General features: G+C 42.6%; 1 protein-coding gene across 1 annotated transcript in view; it reads right to left on the reverse strand.

The window, feature by feature from the left end:
* TLL2 (tolloid like 2) overlaps nucleotides 1-18434 on the reverse strand; it is a 150650-nt gene that overhangs the window by 49302 nt on the left and 82914 nt on the right. Inside the window, exons 5-7 of the mRNA XM_016919000.4 lie at nucleotides 14681-14798; nucleotides 8569-8747; nucleotides 6973-7078 (exon numbers count right to left, since the gene is read on the reverse strand). Of these exons, the coding sequence (XP_016774489.4) occupies nucleotides 6973-7078; nucleotides 8569-8747; nucleotides 14681-14798 (403 nt within the window). The remainder of the gene's footprint in view (nucleotides 1-6972; nucleotides 7079-8568; nucleotides 8748-14680; nucleotides 14799-18434) is intronic.

The following is an 18434-nucleotide window of genomic DNA, read 5'->3' on the forward strand; positions in this document are numbered from 1 at the left end:
AAGTCTCAGTTTACCCCACTAAACAATAAGAAATTTGTTGAGATGGTCATGGCAGCCCCTTCTGTCTCTAACATCTTATTCTACTCCTACTTGACTGAAATCTAAAATGACAGCTTCATTTCTAAACTAGACAAGTGGAAATCAGGTTGCCAGCTGAGCACTGGCCCTGTTGTGGGCATGGTTTACACCCCGCCTGCTGCCTTGTCTGCTGCCAGCTCTGAGCCTCCTCTTCTGCTTCCAGACCCTCTATCTGGGGCCTCTCCTGGATGTTAGGCCTCTCCTTGAATCAGCGTCTCCTCCAGTCACCACCTTGTTTTTTCCCTTCCCTTCTTAACCAAGTTTCTAGAAAATATTGTCTCCATTCCCCAACTGCTCACCTCTGATTCACTTCTCAATCCAACTGTGATCTGACCCCATCAGCAACGGTCACCACTCATCTGCCAGTAGACAGCTTCCAATCTCCGTCTGCCCTCTCTCCAGCACTGACCTCCAATGCCCTCCTCCCTCCTTACTGTCTTCTCCCTGGGTCCAGGCCACGGCTGTCTCTGAGCAGTGAGACAAGAACCACTTCTGCTTCCCCTTCAGTGATGCCCCTTGGGTTTCTGCCCTCTCCCTCTGTCCTCTCTCTCCATATTCCATCTGCTCCTACGGCTTTTAACCATCATCTGCAGCCTCACAGCTAATCCTCTGTTTCCAGCCCAGGATCCTCTGCTGAGCCCTAGATGCCTCATAACACCTCCCCCTGGGCTGTCCTATGGGCCTCTTATATCCAACATGCTCAAAACCAAATTTATCACAATTCCATCCTTCTCCTGCTCACTCCATGATCCTTGTCTCCTGAGCCTGAATCTGAGGACATTCTCAGCTCCTCCCTCTCCCTCATACTCTCCTACCAAACCAGGAGCCAGGTCCTGTCCACTATACCTTTTTTGCACCCCTTGAACCCATACCCTCCTCCTTGTTCCCAGACCATTGCCATAGCTCAAGTGATCAACACCCCATTCTTGAACTCTTTCCAGTAGCTTCTTAACTGGCCTCTCTCCCTGTAGACTCAGCCACTTCTACTCTACTGCTCCCCTTGGCCACAATGCTGCAATGGAATCATCCCAGAATGCAAGGGGAGGCACGTGCCTTCTTTGCTTAGAACGCTTCACCAACTTCCAGTCACCACTTGGATCTCTAGGCTGTTTGCTCACTGACTTCTGCCTTCCTCTCCAGCCTGACTCTTTAATCCCATAACCAAAAGAATACTTAACAAGAATAAAGCATATGTCATTATTTTAAGCAACACTAAGCTCCTTGTAGGCCCCAAATATGCCCTTGCACATGCTATCCGCTCCCTAGGCTGCCCATGCCCTCTGTGTTTTTGTCTATTTGCAAACTCCTATTCATTCTCCAAAACCCCATCAGATGTCTTTATTAAAAGTCTTCCCCAAGCCTTTTCTACTCCTCCCATCTGGAGTTTATCATTCCCTGCTCTGGGTCTTAATCGTTTGTGTAGTCTCTTCTTATCATACTGTATTGTTTTTCTTAAGGAGTGATGGTATTTGTCTTCTTTGCTAAAAGTAAGTTCCTCAGGCAGAGAGACTGGGTGTTTTATCTCTGTCCTTAGAAACTAGAGCACAGCAGACCTCAAAAAATGCTTCTTGAATTAAATTATGCAATCAGGATAAAGGACTGTCTTTTAAAAACTTTGCAAAATAGTTATTTACATCCAAAATGGAAGCAAAAATGTACATATGTCACCTAGCTATTAGCTGTGCATGCTCTCTCTCTCTCTTTCTCTCTCTCTCTCTGTCTCTTTCAAGCACTGTTTCTATTTCCCTAAATTCTGCACTACATTAGAAAATACCTATTACCCCTGGTTCTTCCTGGTTACATCACTTTATCTTTTTGTTTTTGTGCAGACTTTTTTTTCTAAATCAGATTTCAAGCTCACTTTCCAACCTTAGCCTGTGGGAGTATAGATCATCTGCTGATTTCCTGTTCGGCATCTCTGTACCCAACATGTAACCCTTGACCTGTCTTTCTCTAGCTCCCATGGCCTCATTTTTGAGTCTGGACTCCTGTAGAGAAACTTTAGTGGAATCCTTGGCCTCCCTCACTGACTTTACCACATTTTAAACCACAAGTGATGACTCTGCGGAAAATCCTAAATTCAATCATTAGCTACTCCAAAAACAGGCACTTCTGCCCTAACGAAAGGTGTGTCCTTTTGTAATTATTTTCTTGGTTCCCTTGCAGAAAGGAATTCTGCAGCACAAGCATAAGGATCACACAGTCTATAAGCACCCCACGCTACCTGGCCACATCACGTAGATGACTTTGCCAGTGGGCCTGGGGCACAGAGGCCATGTTCTTGCACTTACTCATCATTCATAGGACTTTCCGATGTGCCAGGCCCTGCACTGGGCACTTTCCTTGCACCAACTCATTTCATCTTCATAACACCCTAGGAGTCAGGTGCCATTATCACAAGAGCTCTCACTCTACAGGGGAGAAGACTGAGCCTGCAGAGCTTAAGTGACTTTCCCAGGGCACAGAGCTAGTCATGGAGAGGCAGGCCAGGAGCTCACCTCTGGGAATCCTACTCCTTCCAGCCAGTGTTTCCTGCTGCCCAAGGAACAGTAGGCCTTATGATACATTAAATTATAGAGCTAAGAACATTGCAGACTTCAAAAACCAAAACATCAGGAACAACACTGGCTCACACTCAGACCGCTCTTTGGTGCTGGACGTCCTCCCTTGCATATCCTAAGCTGCCAGCAAGAGCTTCCTGCTGTTTACTACAAGAGCCGTCCCCTGTGTAAACTACAGCGGTGACGTTCCTTCCCTCTTTCATGTAGGACAACTCTTAGCATTGACATTCTGCTAAACTAAGACAGAGTTCAGCAGATGCCTCAGGGAATAAAACTGTCAGCTCTGAGTTCTGAAACAAAGAGGCCCCTGTACAAGAGAACTCTCTCCTCATCTCCTGGATCTTTGCCCAGCAAAACCTCCAAAGAGACCGCTCCCCACAGCCTGGGTCCAACCAAGGGGGAGGGGAGAAGAACTGCAATAAACTAGAGAGAATGAAGTTGGAAGGAGACAGCTCAATCGTAAAGAGACACAAGGATTGAGTTTCCTATCAGCAGGGTATAGCATTTGCCCACCTCCCCAGATCAGCATATGTTCCATGGGCTCTATTCTGCCCTTTTACAGAATCCAACATGAGGTACAGGCCAGCTTCAGGGTCTTTGTGACCAGAAGTAATGACATGGAGTTGGGAGTGGGGAAACTATTGATAAAATGCTCATAGAAAAGCCCCCAGTGAAAACCCAGTGAACAAAATTGTTTTCCGAAAATCCAGGTAAAAAGTTGGCAGAAAGGACAATGCAGTTATCCACCTGCAATAAAACAGATTTGCTGAAACCATTCTGAACTCTGGGGCAGAGGTGACAAGGCAGCAGTGGCAGATTGTTAAAATAAAAAGTCACTCCTCCTAATAGCCATATCCTACTGCAATGTGAAGCTGCCATACCTCCCAGTAAGAGGTGGAGTCTATTTCTCCACTTGCTTGAGTTTGGGGCTGGCCTTGTGGCTTGCTTTGACCAATAGAATGTGGCAGAAGTGATGTCATGCAAGTTCCAGAGCTGGGGCCTTAAGAGGCTTGCAGCTTCCCCGCTTGCTCTCTTGGAACTCTGAGTCCCCATGCAGTGTAAAGCCTGGTCTAGCCTACTGGAGGATGAGACGCCACATGAAGGAGAACCAAGGGGCTCCCAGAGAGAACAGAGGGGCATGAACAGGCAGCACCAAGTGCCAGGCATGTGACTGGTAATTCTGGACTCCCCAGCCCAATCAATCTGTCAGATGACTGTTGCTGTAAGTGATCCCAGGAAAGACCAGAGAAGAACAAGCCTGACTAACTAACCCACAGTATCATCAAAAATAATAAGCTGCTGTTGTAAGTCACTAAGCTTGGGGGTCAATTGCTCTGCAGCAGTAGCTAATGTAACAGTAGCAGGAGGGGCTGCCTGCCCTCGGCGAGCTGCTCTGCTCCTAGCTGCCCATCCTCCTGTGTGCTGCCCCTGCTGATCTCCCTCCTAGAGATTCTGGGGAATTTTGATGAGGAATTTTTATTTCATGGGTTTGGCCCATGGAGTTCCACTGGTCTGGGCTGATGGTTCACATTGACAATAGCATTAGAAATGGTTATCCCCTGAGGGACAAAAGGCATGGTATTACGAGCTAGCAATCCTAGAAAAAAAAATACATATATATATTTCAAAAAGAAAGACAAGAAGAAACGCTGGTGCTGGAAGATCCTCTGCCTGCATCCTGTACTGGCCTCTGGCTCCAGAGCTTGTGCAGTACCTGGCACGGAGCAGGCGGTGAGAAGGCGGTGCAGTCCCTACAGCACACAAATGCCCTACATGGTACAGACTTACAGATTCACCTTAATAAAGTAGCCATCGCATTGGTGAGCACATGGAAAGAACTGCAATGAGCATAATGGAAATTTCTACCCTCACCTATTCCCCACCATTGCAGGTCCTCCTGGCCCCTTTGAACTCATTCATTAATTTATTCATTTAGCAAATGGCTATTGAATACCTACTAGGTGCCAGGCACTATGTTGGGTGCTGGGGACTAGAAGAGAATGAGATAGTCTCTGTCCTCAAGGATCTCAGTCTACTGCCAGAGAAGGGAATGCAACAGATACATATGAATATATATGAATATATATGTATATATATGAATATATAAATTAATATATGAATTTATAAATTAATAATTATTAATAGATAAATTAAATGAATATTGATCTCATTTGAATATATAAATTATATGAATATATAAATTGAATATATAAATTAATATGAATATATAAATTAATAATTATTAATAGATAAATTAAAAAGCAATATGAAGAGTTATGGCAGCTACAGAAACAAGACCCAAGGAAAAAGCTTCTCCCTTGGGCCAACTTGACATAGATTCCTTGACAAAATTGATACTTGGTCTCTAGTAGCAGCCTGTAACTCCTGGATGATGGGGTGGGCCTTTGGCTATTCCCTGCACCATTTCCCAAACAGGTGAATCAGCCCACCCCAAGACCCAAGCATTGCCTCCCCCTTGGATATTTGCACACTGCACTGGCATCCTGAGACTCCCTGCACACAGCCTCAGGGTGGATCCCTCAATGTCTCAGTTTCCTAATCTGGAAGAGGAGGGCCTTCCAGCTTCATATTTCCTGTATGGCAGTGAATGAGATCATATCTGTCAACCCCTCACCCATCTGCATCGGATTGAGAAATTGCAACATGAAAGGTTAGAGCTGGAAGGGGCTCAGAGAACATCTACTCCAACCCTCTCACAAGGAAACCAAGGCCTGTGGAGGTGGAGATTTAACCATCACACAGCTGCCCCTAATTACTGTCTGCCTCCCTCAAAGGCAAGGGTCACAGGAGAACTATGACTAGAACCCGGCTTCTGCCTCTCAGTTCAGTGGTCTCTTCATCACACCATGTTTCTTTTACTATCTTTGGAAAAGAGCCAGGAGAAGGTCAAAGAGGCCAGGAAGGCTCAATTTCACGCCACTCCCAAGTGCTGTCGAAGATGCCAGCTTTAACACAACTCCACCCATTATAGCTCATGTCTAGGTGCAGGATAGAGATCATGACTAAAGCAGCTGTGTGGCCAGAGGAGCAGTACCCCCTGAGAACTTGGGATGCTGAGATTTAGAGGATTTCTCCCATAGTCCTATCAACAAACTCATCAACAGGATGCTTTTGGCAGCCTTACCCAAGAACCAAGGAGCCCTTGGCAAACAGTGTCCCTTTCACTCCCAAGAGCCATATGTTTTCTGAGCAAATGAATTCCTTTCATCTTTATGGACATGGAGACTCACGGAATGGATTATTTCCCTCTTTGCTGTGACTGCTAGGAAGCACAGGGCAGGATTTGCTGCCAACTCTAACCAAGTGTACATGACCTCACAGCATATAACTCTGAGCACTAAACTTATTCTGGGCCTCAACTTAGCTTTCTAGCCATATTTTTCCTTCTCCTTTCCCCCAGTTTTCTCACCTATTATTTATCTTTGTTACCTCATGTGTATATTGGAAGTCACCACAGATCACTTTGGGGGAAAGACTAAATAAATAAACAAGCAAACAGCTGGTTTTAACAGGAGACTGAAGAGAAAGTACCAAGAGAGAAAATGTTTGTTCTCTGTGACTCCTTTAACTCAACGGTAGAAAGAACTACAAAACTGGGACAAGTAGGGAAAAACTTCTGCACACAAAGCACTTACAGGGTCTAGAAGCAGGGAAAATGCTGAAAATCTTTAATGTCTGCTAGGCGCAGCACATCAGAACAGCTCATCAGAACAGACCCTGCCCATGCCAGCCATAAATAAACGGCCCAGCCCTACTTGAATACAGCGGCTTCCATCATCTGTGACCTGCAGGTGGGAACCTGGATCCTTGCTCTCACTCCAGTCCTCAGCTACCTGTCCATCTGAGAGCTGGCTGGAGCCTCATTGTCTTCAGCTCTAAAATGAATCGATGATTTACAGCCCTCCCAGCCTTGACACCGCCTAGTTTCCAATAAACCAAACCTCTGCTAGGAGAATTGGTGAGCACCACCATGCTTCTAGAAAAAAGACTCCCCCCACCCACTGGAAATTTGACACAGAGCCTCTAAGTTATTATCCCAGCCAACCTCTCGATAACTTCCCTTTTCCAGTTTGCTGCTTGTGACATTAGGGCATGATGGAATGCTAGCTTCACAATGGGATTCAATCTTATTAACGGGAACCTGATTAGATTATATTTCACTGCAGCGCAGAGGCCACTGTATTTCAAGGACAGACAGGCCAGCCGTGCTAGGAGCATGCAGAGACCCACTCTCCGCAGACCTCCAGGAATCCAACCCAAGCCTGCCGCAGGCACAGTAAAACACAGACGAGGCATAAGCATAGATTCCGACCTTGAGAAGGTGTTCCGGGCGTAGTGCATGATGCTGTCAAAGTCGTATGTCTCTCCCAGAGAGCTCACTTCCCCAGCTTCCATTTTTAAGAAATTATACTCCTGACCTGTGACACAACACTGTGTTAAGCCCTTTGAAAACCAAGTCGGGCACCTGAAAGGAGGCAGAGGAAGGAGAAGGAGGGCCCATAACAACTTCCCAGGGCTCTCTTGGCCCAGTCAGTCAAATAACAGGGCTTGTAGTGGTTCTTGTTGTTTTTAATAATTAGAAATTTGAAACCTCCAGCAAGCCCTGTGTTCTCCCAACCCCACCACCCAAGACCTATCCCCAAATGCCACTCAAACCTCTAAAGTAAGTTTGCAGACAGATTAGTTATCAACTTGCTTGCCCCCGCAAAAAATAAAAAATAAAAATAAAAAACTCTGGGCCAGGTGCCGTGGCTCACACCTGTAATTCCAGCACTTTGGGAGGCCAAGGCGGGTGGATCGCCTGAGGTCAGGAGTTCGAGACCAGCCTGGCCAACATGGCGAAACACCGTCTCTACTAAAAATACAAAAAATTAGCCGGGCATGGTGGTGGGTGCCTGTAGTCCCCACTACTTGGGAGGCTGAGACAGGAGAATGGCGTGAACCCAGGAGACGGAGCTTGCAGTGAGCCAAGATCGCACCACTGCACTCCAGCCTGGGTGACAGAGCAAGACTCTGTCTCAAAAAAAAAAAAAAAAAAGTACGAAAATTAGCTGGGCGTGGTGGCGGGTGCCTGTAATCCCAGCTACTTAGGAGGCTGAGGCAGGAGAATCCCTTGAACCCAGGAGGCGGAGGTTGCAGTGAGCCAAGATCACGCCACTGCACTCCAGCCTGGGCAGCAAGAGTGAGACTCTGCCTCAAAAAACAAACAAAAAAACAAAACAAACAAACAAAAACCTGATCTTGCAATTTGAAGAAACAAAAGAAAATGAATCAGAGAGTTAAGTTCAATCCTAAATAGCTCACAATTCAGATTCTCTAAAGCATTTGTAAGGCAATCATATTCTTCAACTAGCTACTTTTCATGCTCAATATTAACTTCCATATAAAATTATTTGACATAAGAGAGTATTTTTTTTTAATCTAGACACTTTATCTGCCTTGGGGCAGAATGTTTCTAGGCAGAAACACTGTTTTTACATGTGTTCATGTCCTAATTGTATTTCAGTTTCAGAAAATATGTTGCCTAAGTCAGCAAAAATAACTCATAAAAGCAGCCAGGAGAACTCTTTTTTTTTTTTTTTTTGGCTTATCAGCTCTGATGCTGTAACAGTGTTCTGGTCGACTGTGTTCCTTTCAGGAAATGGAGTTAGATTTCAATGTCCTTTAAAACATGGAAAATCATTTTGCTTCTGCTCCAACCTACAAGCTATGGCAGATGACCTCCCAGGAAGCCACAGATGGACAGTGGTCAGACTGGTGAGAAGGGCCTGTACAACAGAGTCATTGCTCCATATTCAGCAGTTAGCATTGCTCAGCTCCCAGCAAGTCCCCTCCTTCCCTCCCTCCTGTCCCTGAGGTTGCCACCTTCTCGACCGGTGCCTTCCAGACTCCACACAGGCCTCCTTACCTGGCTGGATGTTTTCCCTGATGATGGTGACATGTTGGTCTCTGTCTGGCCGGGTGTGTTCATGCCAAAACCCAACCACATGGCCCAGCTCGTGAGCCACAATGCCAAACTTGTCACAGTTCTTCCCAATGGATATGGCCTGTGGGCCTCCTCCTCGGCGCCCAACATAGGAGCAACAGCTGGACAATTGCAGGAATACCCAGGTCAGCAGGTCAGAAGACATTCAGAGCAAGAGGCAAGTCCCCCCTCCCACTCTGTATGTGTGTGCGTGTGTGCATGTAAAAGAAACAGAATTTCAGGCCGGGTGCAGTGGCTTACGCCTGTAATCTCAGAACTTTGGGAGGCCGAGGTGGGCGGATCACCTGAGGTCAGGGGTTTGAGACCTGCCTGGCCAACATGGTGAAACCCTGTCTCTACTGAAAATATAAAAATTAGCCAGATGTGATGGTGTGTGCCTGTAATCCCAGCTACTTGGGAGGTTGAGGCAGGAGAACTGCTTGAACCCCGGAGGCAGAGGTTGCAGTGAGCCAAGATCACGCCACTGCACTCCAGCCTAGATAACAAGAGTGAAACACCGTCTCAAAAAAAAAAAAAAAAAGAAAAGAAACAGAATTTCAGAGGTGAAAGTGCTCTCATTGTCCAACTTCCCACCCAATGACCCAATGCAGAAATTCCCTCCAAAAATGGTTCTTGAGCTTTTTGTGGTTATGAATCTTCTTGAAAAGCCGACAAAAGATATGGTCTCTCTCTGACATAAAGTCCATACCATACTCTACCCCTCCACCTGCAAGGTGCTGGAGTCCCTGCTGGGCCATTTTTAATGAAAAGGAGAAGAGTCACAGGAAGGAGGCAGATGAGTGTCTATAATGCATGCAACTTGTTGTCATTATCAGAGGAGCCTTAGAGATGACTCCCTTCTGGGCACAATCATTTTTTTCAAATAATACTTATATACATTTTTGTAATACTAAAATTTATTTCATCAGTCTTCTATTAATGTACGTCTCGGCTGTAACTCCAGTTTTTGCTATTTTAACAAGGCCTCGGGGGAGAGGATGACAAGCAAAACAAATAAAAACAACAGCAAATGAAACAAGGAAATGGTAGTGTAAATTTCTACCAATGGGATTCATGGATAAAAGGATATGTGCATTTGAAATTTTGATAGATACTGTCAAATTGCACTCCCAAAATGTTGTCTGTTTATATACTCACTAGTAAGATATTAAAAGCCCCTTTCTCTTTACCTAAAAGAAAGGAAATCAGTCTATTGAAGAGATATCCGCACTCTCATGTTTGTTGCAGCACTGTTCATGATAGCTAAGATTTGGAAGCAACCTAAGTGTCCATCAGCAGTTGAATGGATAAAGAAAATGTGTACACACAGAAAATATGTACAAGTACACAATGAAGTACTATTTAGCCTAAAAAAGAATGAGATCCTGTCATTTGCAACAACAGGAATGGAACTGGAGATCATTACGTTAAGTGAAATACGCCAGGCACAGAAAGACAAACATCATATGTTCTCACTTATTTGTGGTAGCTAAAAATTAAAACAATTGAACTCATGCAGATAGAGATTAGAAGGATGGTTACTGGAGGCTGGAAGGGTAGTGGGGGACTGGTGGGGAAAGTGGAGATGGTTAATGGGTAAAGAAAAAAAAATGAAAGCATGAATAAGATATACTATTTGACCAAAAAAACAGAGTGACTATAGTCAATAATAAGTTAATTGTACATTTAAAAACAACTAAAAGAGTGTAACTGGATTGTTTGTAAGACAAACGATAAATGCTTGAGGGGAGGGATACCCCATTCTCCATGATGTGATTATTTCACGTTGCATGCCTGTATCAAAACATCTCGGGTAGCCAACAAATATATACACCTACTGTTTACTCACAGAAGCTTAAACAAATGTTTAAGTCCTATTTCCCTCATCCTGGCCAACACTGGTTTTATCAAACTATTTTCCAATTGGATAGGTAAAAAATGGGATTTCACTGCATTGAGGGTGGATAGTTTTTCACATATTTTAAGTGACATTTTTATTTTTTTTCTGTGAACTATGTGATCACCTCTTACCCCTGTTTTCTTTTGGGTTGTCCATTTTTTTATGATTGATATTTAAGAACCCTTTGTAAATTAGGGAAACTAGTCAAGAGTGTTGCAAGTATTTTGCTCACTTTGTTAGTTCTCATTTGACTTTGTTTTTATGTATTATTTTGTTTTCTTTTTGCATTATAAAAGTTTTTAATGTTAGTATTATAAAATGTATTCATTTTCTTATGTGCTGCTTAGAAAGGTCATCCATATTTCAAGATTATAAATAAAATCTACTCTTGTTTCCTTCCTATACTCTTCGATTTTTTCTTTCTTTCTTCCATTTCTTTTTCTTTAATACTTACATCTTTGATCTAGCTAGAATAGTTATTGGTATAAGAAGTGAGGTAGGAGTCCAGCTTTTTTTTTTTTTTCACAGAGAGTTATCTAAATTATCCCAATATTCAAATATCCCAATTGACTAACTGATCTTTCTCCCACTCATTTAAAATGTTACCCAAATTTGTGTATAGGTATATTCATTTTGGACCCTTTTTTGTATATATCTATTTTTCCCTTGAGTTCCAAACTGTTTTGTTATTATCTTCCTTTTGCATTTTAATATTCTGCATGTTTGGTTAGACCATTAGATAGCTACCTCTGTCATTACTGTTTTCTCTCTCTCTCTGTCTCTCTCTCTCTTTCTCTCTCTCTCTCTCATTATTTCTACATGGTTGTTCCTCCAGATAAACTCTAGTATCATTTGTTCAAGTTCTAAAAATATGTATGCATACATACACATGTACGTATATATCTATAAATGTTGATGTTTAAATCAGAAAGGCATGAATGTACAGCTTATTTTAGGGAGTTCTGACATCTTTACTATGTTGAGTATCCCTACATCAGGAAGCAATATGCTTTCTATTTTTACTTTTTTTTTTTTAGGTTCCTTGGAGTTTTAGCATTTTCTTCCTATAGGTCTGGCACATTTATGTTTAGTCTTAGATATAGTATCTATTATGTTTCTATTAAAGTTGTGATTTTTTTCCCATCATAAAAGTGTATCACACTATTTCATGTATAAAGAAAAGCAGTCACCTATTTTTGTTAATTAATTAATTTTGTGGTCACTTAATAGAGTCTCCTTGTGTTTCTAACAGCTTTTCAATTGATATTCTGGGGTTTCTAGGCACACAGTCACATTACCTCCCATCAGTGCAAACATTGCCTTGTTCCTGCCAATATTCACAGTTTTTCTTTCTTTCTCTTGTCTAATTTATATTAATTAGCAATTCCAAAACAATGCTAAATAATTGTGGTAACCCTAAACATCTTAAACTTGTTCATGATTTTAACTAAAATTAAATGCTTCTAGAAGTATCATCGATAAACATGATATTGGCTTTTGGTTGGAAGTTATTTATATAAATGTATATTTATACTTACATATATATAATGCAAGAATCTATCCTTGACATCTATTTCTGTGCTATCTTGGTTACTTTTTTAAAACAAAAACTGCATGTTGTATTGTACAGGTGCCTTTTAGCATCTATTGAGATATGAATATAGCTTCTCTTCTTTGACCAATCAATCTTGAGAATAGATTTCCTAATGTTGAACTAATCTTGTATTCCCTAGATAAATGTATTTGGCAGCCTCCTCTTCTTTTCTTCTGCTGCTGAATTCTACGTGCTAACATTTTATTTAGGATTTTGCATGGCTATTCACATGTGAGATTAGTCTATAATTTTTTCTTTCTTATCTTTTTTATCATGTTTTCCTTTCTTTCTCTATTTATTTGGTGCCATCCTTTTCATTTCAAGGTAGCAATGCCATAACAGTTCCTCAAAAGTAATTTGAAAGCGTTCATCTTTCTCTATGCTCTAAAAAGTTTAAGTATACCAGAATAATCTGTTTTTGAAGTTTTGAAAGAATTCACCTGTGAAACTCTGGGTCTGGTGCTTTGTGGGAGATGACTTTTTCCCTCCGTTCTTCAATTTCATTCAAAGTTCTTGGTCTGTACCAGTACTTTATTTTTACCTTGAAGACTTTCACATTATCCACATTTTCACACTTCTTGCCCTAGAGTTTGCAAACTACTCCTTTGTGATTCTGCTGAATCTGTGGCTATTTCTCCCATTTTCATCTCTAATCTTTTGTATTTCTATGTAATCATATTTTGTCTCAATTAAACTAACAAGTGGTTTATCTGTTGTTTTCTGTTTGTTTGTTTATTCAAATAATTTACTCTTGAATTTGTTAGCCCTGTAATGTTTCACCTTGTCTGTTTCCTTGTGCTCTCCTTAGGTTTATTTTGTTGTGGTGATGGTGGTGGGTTGTAAGTATTTATTTTTACTAGCTTCTTTGAATTGAATATTTCATTGTCACTATTGTCAATGGGTGATGTGGATATTTAAGTCTGTGGGCTTTTGTCCAGACATAGCTTTAGCTATATCTCTTTTATTTTGAACCATAGGGCTTTCATTATCTAGACATTCTGCAATTTTAATCTTGCTGTTTTTATGACCTAAGAGCCATAAAAATGGAAGCATGGGGGGACTTTTAACTTACCAGCTAATGTTTATTCTATTTTTGTTATTATGTTATGTCCAGTTTCACTGCTTTGCAATCAGAAAATATCTTAATGCTATTTCTGCCTTTAAGAATTTGTTAAGATGTTCTTAATGCTTAATAGATGGGCCATTTAAAAAAATGTGTTATGAGGTTATAGAATCTGATAGACCTATAGAATCAACTCTATTAACTGTATTTTTCAAATCCTCTGTGAATCTCTACTTATTTTTTGGTCAACGTGACACTGACTTACTTGGGCTGACAGAAATGAATTAAGTCTCGTGCTACTGAGCATTTCTGTCAATTTCCCCTTGAATTCCCTGGGGCTTGTTTTATGACTCTTGATGCTATGCTATTTGGTGCATGAAGATTTATGACAGTTATATTCTCACTGTCCCTTATACCCTTTCTCATTATAAAGTGTCTCAGCTTTTAACATTTTCTGACTTTAAAAACAAAAACAACAAAACAATGAAAACCTAGTCAATGACTAAAATTGTGATCCCAGCTTTCTTTTTGTTAGCATTTACCTGTATGGCTTCTTTCCTTTTACTTTTAAACCTCTCTAGGTTGTTTTATTCAGTAATCATCTTATGTATAGACCATGTAGTTGGGTTTGGTTTTTTTTGTTGTTGTTGTTTTGTTTTGTTTTGTTTTGTTTTCTTTCTGAGATGGAGTTTTGCTCTTGTTGCCCAGGCTGGAGTGCAATGGCGGGATCTTGGCTCACTGCAACCTCTGCCTCCCAGCTCCAAGCGATTCTCCTGTCTCAGCCTCCCAAGTAGCTGGGATTACAGGCATGTGCCACCACACCTGGCTAATTTTGTATTTTTAGTAGAGATGGGGTTTCACCATGTTGGTCAGGCTGGTCTGGAACTCCCGACCTCAGGTGATCTGCCCACCTCAGCCTCCCAAACTGCTGGGATTACAGGCGTGACTCACCGCTCCTGGCCGGGTTTGGGTTTTTGATCCAACATGAGAACCTTTTCAGTAGGAAAGTATATCATACATATTTATTGACATAACAGATAACTTTAGTCATAAGCCAGTCATTTTATCACATATTATGTTTTCTGAAGGAAGTTTGTAAACCTGTAGAATCCCTCAAATTAAATGCAAAATTTTACATACATATTCATCTATTCTTGAAGAAGGAAAGCCCACTGCTTCATCAGATTCTAAATGGGGACACAAACCCCAAGAGGTTAAGAACCACTGCCTCAAGTCTTCACATGACACACCACCAGTTCCTTCTGTTGCTCTTCTAGTGCCAGTACCCCTGGTCTTCATGGAGTCTCCTGGAATCTTCCTCTTGGCCCATCAGCTTTGCCACTGGATTGTAATTTCACCAAGGGCAGAAAGTTTCTAGCAAACCCTGGACTCCTCTAAATAACAGCTCATTGGAAATACTTAGGTTTACAGAGAAAATTCAACACTCATGAGCCATCCGACTGATTCTGCAGAGGTGGCCTCGCTTTCGTTTACTTACCCACAGGTTCTGTAACTGAATACAATAAAGCTTTCCTCATCCGTCCTTTCTATGAAGGTCACACAGGTGTGCTTCTCCCAGTGTCTCATGGCCTGCTTAAAAATGGCCCTCTGGCTCCCTGAAACAACAGGGCAAGCACTCGACTTCAATGATGGGTCCATATTTTCTTTAGATGCTTTTTTTTTTCTTTCGAGATGGAGTTTTGCCTTTGTTGCCCAGGCTGGAGTGCAATGGTGCTATCTCGGCTCACTGCAACTTCCGCCTCCCGGGTTCAAGCGATTCTCCTGCCTCAGCCTCCCCAGTAGCTGAAATTACAGGCATGTGCCACCACGCCCGGCTAATTTTGTATTTTTAGTAGAGATGGGGTTTCTCCATGTTGGTCAGGCTAGTCTTGACTCCTGACCTCAGGTGATCCGCCAGCCTCAGCCTCCCAAAGTGCTGGGATTACAGGCATGAGCCACGGCACCCAGCCTCCTTAGATGCTTTAAAGCATGCTGAGTTAAGACAAAGGATGTTCCAACAATTAAAAAAAAAGATTGTTAATAATACTGTATTGTTTACTTGAAATTTGATAAAAGAACAGATTTTGTGTCCTCACCAGCCCCCAATGTAAGCATGGGTGGTGATGGATGTGCTAATTAATTTGATTATGGTGATCGAGACATAATATATCAAATCTTCACGTTGTATACCTTGAATATATACAATTTTTGTCAATTAAATATTTTCAAAAAAAAAAAAAGCTTGTTCAGAATAGAAATACTCCAGGAATTTTCAGGAATCAGGATTTCCCTTGCTAAAAACACAACGTAACTTTTCTGAGCTGCCAAAACCTAGAGAGTAGGAGTTTGTGGATTGGAAGGGAGGGTAAAAATAGATTTTCAAAATATCCTGGGCTTCCCAAATTTTCCTTTGTATTGAAAGTATTTTCCAAACTTTTACAAAACCTTATCCAGGTTTTTCGATTTGGAAACTGCAGGCTTTTGAAGTAGGGGGGAGTCAACTCCAGCTCACCAGCACTGCACTTCACCCCCTCATTTTCTTTTAGACCTGTAGGGGGGTGCTCCCATGCACTTTAAAATTTCTATTTGCATGTACATCTGTGTACTTTTGCACGGGGTTTCAGTGTCTTGTGGGGAATCCTTGAGCCTAATTTTTCTTCCAGGCCTTTGAAAATAGGTGAACTTCATACTTTCTTTGAACCTGTCTTGGTATTTCCTTGAGTGGAAATTTGCTGAATAATAAAACTCCAGGCTGACAGTTACGTATAGTCAGTCAGTTCTTTTCAAAATCTAGAAGGAAGACTGTTTAAATTTTCCTAGAAGCAATGAGAAGGATCTAGGAAAAAATAGTTGTCTGGGAAGTATGAAGGATGGTGGGAGTTGGAGGTCTGAGTTCTACAGGGCCCTCATTGCAAAACAAAAACAAAAATTACAAGCAAAACAAAACAGCTGACATCACTTGGATGTTTGTCCCCTTCAGATCTCATTTTGAAACATAATCCCCAGTGTTGGAGGTGGGCCTGGTGGGAGGTGTTTGGGTCATGGGGATGGGTCCCTCCAGAAGGGCTTAGTGCCATCCCCTTGGTGAATGAGCTCTCGCTCTGAGTTCATGAGAGATTTGGTTGTTTAAAAGTGTGTGGTACCTACCCCACCTCTCTCTTGCTCCCTCCCACCATGTGATGTTCTGGCTTCCTGTTGCCTTCCGCCATGATTGCAAGCTTCCTGAGGCCTCACCAGGAGCAGATATGCTGCCACCATGCTTCTCAGACAGCCTGCAGAGCCGTGAGCCAAAACAAACTTCTTTTCCTTAGAAACTACCCAGCCTCAGGTATTCCCTTAGAGCAACACAAATGGACTAGCACAACAGCACTGGGGAGGCTCCCATCATTGTCTGCAGGATGTGGGGATGGTATCATATTGTTGTCCCAAAAACATTCATATAGAATAAAGAATAACAGCTGGGCATGGTGATTCATGTCTGTAATCCCAGCACTTTGGAAGGCCAAGGCAGGTGGATCCCTTAAGCTCAGGAGTTTGAGACCAGCCTGGGCAACATGATGAAACCCTGTCTCTACAAACACTTAAGAAAAAAAAATTAGCTGGGCTTGGCGGCACGCGCCTGTAGTCTCAGCTACTCAGGAGGCTGAAGTGGGAGGATCGCTTGAGCCTGGAAGGTTGAGGCTGCAGTGAGACGTGATCATGCCACTGCACTGCAGCCTGGGCAACAGAGTAAGACCCTGTCTCAAAAAAATAAAAGAAAGAAAGAAGAAACAAACAACAACAACAAAAAATAGAATAACTTAACTGTCCATTTTTTTTCTGACATCTTGACATTTTTTGTTCAAATTGTTTATAGCTCAATTGCTCACCAAAAATAGCAACCCTACTAATTATCTAATAACATGAAATACTTGTGTCAACAAAATTCCGATATATAAAATTAGTTAACTTTGATGAAAGTAATATAAATCTTTGGTCAGAAAAGCACACCAGATCTGAAAGAACACAGTTAGGATACCAAGGAACAGAAGTCTGTAGTGGTTTATAATTTCTATTTTTTTTCTTTAGGCACTCACCTTTCTCTGCTGTGAGAATAGACCTCCTTGAAGGCAGGATGAAATCTTAGTCATCTTTTTTACCACCAATCCCTAATTAAGCACCTGGCACTAGGAAGCCGTGGGTTACTGCTGCGGGAGCGAAAGGGAACTGCAGGAATTCCGCTGCCCTGCTGCTGAGGTCTTCACCGTTCCCTAACTTATCAGTGATTCTCAGTGGCTTTGGCAAATCCTCAGGGAATCTGCCTTCATCAGCCACCTCTCAGAGTAGAGGTCACAGAGCCACAGGGAGGGGAAGGACTTGTAAGTTGCACTGAGAGCCCAGGAAGGTCTCTCGGTATGGCTTGTCACTCAGGCTTTCCATTGACATTGGCCGCAGGTATGCAGTGGGCATATTTGCTACCTGTCTAGGATGTGCCGTGCCCTGCTCTAGGTGTTGGAGATACGGAAGCAGAAATGAGACAGAAAAAAGACTGCTGCTCCCACAGAGCTTAGACAGAGACAAAAATAAATGAAACAGAAATAGAAGTAAAGAGTTCAGGTCATGGTAAGTGCTGCCAATGTTATAAAGCAGGGTCTGGGGACAGGGAGGCACTGGTGGCGGGAGGGCAGAAGGCCTTCCTGTGATGTGTCCCTTGACATAAGACTCAAATGATAAGAAGAAGACAGCCATGCAAAGACCTGGGGAAAGGGCCTCCAAGGGAGACAGAAGGCAAGTTCAAGTGTGAGTGCTCAGGGGCCTATGAGGGGGGCACGTCTTGGGATGGGCACATGGCTGGTGAGGCCAGAGCTTAGGGATGAAGGATGGGAGAAGGGTAGAGAGGGTCAAAGGCCAGGCAGGAGAGGGACAGTGGGGTACTTGAGGGAGGGCATTACAGGCCCATGGTCAGGAATTTCATTCTAGTGGCAATGGGAAGCTGGGGATGATTCACATATTTTAAAGATAATATTAATATCAGATACATACTAATTACTGTGTGCCAGGCACCACTCTAAGCGCTTTATCTATAGTAACCCATTTGATTCTGAAAACAACCAGATGGGGTAGAAGATATTATCATCCCCATTTACAGAAGAGGGAACTGAGGCACAGAGAGGCTAATTTCCCCAGGGCATTTTGCTGGCAAGTGCTGGAGCTGAGATTTGGACCCAGGGAGTCGAGCCATGTCCACTGGTCTCTTTGGTCACTGAGTGGAA

The sequence above is a fragment of the Pan troglodytes genome, chromosome 8 (assembly GCF_028858775.2).
Source record: "Pan troglodytes isolate AG18354 chromosome 8, NHGRI_mPanTro3-v2.0_pri, whole genome shotgun sequence".
Taxonomy (NCBI): domain Eukaryota; kingdom Metazoa; phylum Chordata; class Mammalia; order Primates; family Hominidae; genus Pan; species Pan troglodytes.